This window comes from Lepus europaeus, chromosome 22 (assembly GCF_033115175.1).
Source record: "Lepus europaeus isolate LE1 chromosome 22, mLepTim1.pri, whole genome shotgun sequence".
In the NCBI taxonomy this organism is placed as follows: Eukaryota; Metazoa; Chordata; class Mammalia; order Lagomorpha; family Leporidae; genus Lepus; species Lepus europaeus.
In genome coordinates this window covers 26,882,993-26,886,096 of record NC_084848.1, presented here as the reverse complement: position 1 = coordinate 26,886,096, position 3,104 = coordinate 26,882,993, and the positions used below count along the sequence as shown (strand labels likewise).

Sequence of the window (3,104 nt, the reverse complement as noted above, 5' to 3'; positions counted from 1 at the left end):
CTTACTCCTCCTCGCTGTGTTTCCCACAGGGCTGGATGTGGGGCCCTGTGCCCCATGGCTGCTGGCAGCTGGCATTTTCTCCCAGTCTACCTGGAGTAGCAGCAGCGCAGGATCCCCAAGGCAGAGCCCAGAAAAGGATGAGGGGGGCGGGGAACAGGAGCCGGGTGGGGAGGCTCAGGCAGTTCCGCAGTATCTCAGGGCCCTCCGGTCTCTCGGTCATTGCCTTTGCTTTTCGCACCTACACAGAGAAGCTCCGAGACCCTGCCCTTGGTTCAGAGCGTGGACGCCAAGGGTCCCCTTCTCTCTGCAGGGCCACGGTGTCTCAGCCTACAGGATAGAGGGGCACTGCTCACGGGAAGCTGGGGTCCGCACATGTCTCCTTCCCGGCTGGCTGGGGCCTGGGCATTGCGGAGCCAGAGAGAGTTGGGGGAGGCTCAGGATGTCCCCAGGTAAAGACCCTCGTGGGCTGCAAGGACGGAGCTGGGGTCCCGAGACCCCTTTTTCCTCACTGGAGCTTCCTGTGCTTTCTCTGGGTGTGGGACAGTTGGCAGAGTGGGTGGATGGGGGGCTAGGGGGAAGGGCAGGGCTGCGCTTACTGGGACGCCCTGGTGGGCAGCCCTGTCCGCTCCTGCTTCCCATCAGCAGCCTGGGTTACAGAGGGAGCCCCTGGTCGGCTCTGAGGCTGAGCTCTGCAGGTTGCAGGCTGGGAGGCCTGTCTGCGATGAGCCGCTCTCACGAGTTCTGCTAGGGGCCCGGGCTCTCCGTGCAGCCTGCAGCCACCAGCCCCACGGCTTCCTCTGGTGGGCCAGGGTGGTCAGGAGGCAGAGCCTACCGGCCTCTAGCCATGACCATTCTGGGACATGTAAGCTGCCAGAGCCACTACCACAGCCACATAGAGACCAGCGCCCACGGCAATGGAGAGTGTGGCCAGGAAGAGGGCCCGGCGGGAGGTGGTGCTGGCCAGGCGGAAGTCCCCTTTGGAGATGGCCTTGCTGGTCTACGAGAGAGACGTGCTGGTGAAAGGGGGCACCCGCAGGCCCAGCAAAGCAGCCCAACCCTCCAGGCCCCTGACGGCATCCTGCAGCAGGAGAGGCCAGAGAGGCAGCCCTGGGCCCCGGCGGTGCTTACCCCCTGGGAGAAGTAGAAGGCAGCAATGCCCAGGGGCCAGAAGCAGCAGAGCATGGAGAAGAGGGTGAGACCCAGGTGGTCCCTGGGAGGCAGCGTGAGGAAGTTGTCTTCACTCTCGCTCTCTGATGAAGTCGCATCACTCTGCAAAACAGCGTGTGATGCTGAGCAGGCTCGGGGGCACCCCAGCCCATCAGACTGGCAAGAGCTCCCCAAGGACGTCAGTGGGCAATGTGGGGCAGCGGGCAGTCCCCTCCACCGAAGAGGGCAGTGGGGAGGCCTTGGCACACTACCGAAGGAAAGAATGCGTGTCCACATCCAGGAATGGGCTGCTAATTGATGGAAGAATTTACAACAGAAGACCATGGGACTAATAAAAGATCACCTTGTAGGAGCAGGTGTTTGGCCTAGCAGTTAAAACACCGCTTGCCTGGGTTCAAGTCCTGACTCTGCTTCCGGTTCCAGCTTCCTACTAATGCCCACCCTGGGAGGCAGCAGGTGCTTGGGTCGCTGCCACTCAGGTAGGAGACCCGGATTGAGTCCCTGGCTCCTGGCATCAGCCTGGCCTAGCCTTAGCTGTCGCAGGCATTTGGGAAGTAAACCAGTGGATGGGAGTTCTCTGTCTCTATGCCTTTCAAAAATAAATCAGTTAGTAGAAAAATGCTCAATTATACGGAGCAATATTGAAATATATATTTTTAGAGAGAAAAAGCAGATTATAAAACTACTTATAGCAAGATCTCCTTGGGAAATGGAGGGAAGGAATAAATACAGGATTCTAAAAAGAGACACAGGTGGTCATCTTCCAAATTAACCGTGTGGTCTCCAGGCGATCAGTGCTCCCACTCTATCGCATGGATCGGTCATCAAACCCAAGGTAATTTCTCACTGAGGACTCTACCCAGGTCAGAAGTACCTTTGCCCTGGTAGCATTCAGATGCCCGGTCCCCAACCCAGGCCTATCAGATCTCAAGGTTTGGTGGCGGGGCCCTGGGGATCTGCATTTTAAACTCACGCTCTCACCTCCTCCTCTTCCTGGCCATCGTCCTGGCCTTGCAGCTCCTCTTGGACCCCGTAGGACACTGTCTGGATGGCGACATCCCCTTCGGCGTGCCCAGGCTCTGTGGACTGTTCTGTGGGCCCCACAGGGGGCTCCCTGACCTCTGTGAAGCTGGTCTCACAGCTGCCTGCCCTGGGCTCCTTGGCCTTGTCCCTCCCCAGGAGACAGCTGGGCCTGTACCAGGCCTCCACAGCCAGCTGTAGGGACCCAGGGTCCAGGAGCTGGTGGGCGTGAGCAGGACCAGCACCACCCAGGAGGTAGGAGTAGAGCTTCTGTTGGCAGGACCAGCTGGGCGAGGCCTCCGGGTAGGTGTAGGCGCCGTGCAGGTGGGCAGGGCTTCTGGGCAGCAGGGGGTTTTGCAGTTCACTCAGGCTCTCCATGTCCCTAAGCACAGCTGCTGGAGAGGGAAGCCGGGGCCAGCCGAGCCGTCCTCAGAGAGCTGTTGGGAGAGCAAGACAGGCAGACACTGAGGCCAGGGCCCGGGTGCAGAACTGAAGCAGCTACAAGCACACACTCTGCAGCCTGACTTAGCTCAAGCCCTGCCTTTGCCATGCGCCAGGCCTTGAACTGACTACTTGATTTCTCAGAGCCTCCATTTCTTTGCGAATTGGAGTAGAAGGGGGCTTTTGGGGTTAAGGGATGATTTGTTCTAGGGTCAAATGGGACCATACTTAGCCCAGAGCTTGCCTCGCTGGGATGCTGGGATGCCTGCCCCAGGTAGGGTCTCACAAGGACGGCGAACCCTGGGCTCATCTCCTCTCTAGGGCAAACTGTAACTTTGGGAAGGTCCTGTGGGATCTGAGGTGGAGCTTCCTGGGTGCTGAGGTCTGGACCTGCACATCCCGGGTGGGAATGTAAGCTCACTCAAGGGCTAGGGTGTAGACACACTGAAGGAATGGAAGTGTAGACACACCCAAGG

The 3,104-nt window shown here is 59.2% G+C and overlaps 1 protein-coding gene across 1 annotated transcript; it reads right to left on the bottom strand.

Annotated features, from left to right (window-relative positions):
* Positions 1-838: 838 nt before the first annotated feature.
* Positions 839-2,565, bottom strand: SYNDIG1L (synapse differentiation inducing 1 like). The gene is made up of 3 exons (XM_062181786.1): positions 2,149-2,565; positions 1,129-1,269; positions 839-997 (listed from the first exon to the last, which is right to left on the bottom strand). Exons 1-3 carry the CDS (start codon positions 2,563-2,565, stop codon positions 839-841), a joined length of 717 nt encoding a protein of 238 aa, XP_062037770.1.
* Between the last annotated feature and the right edge of the window lie 539 nt (positions 2,566-3,104).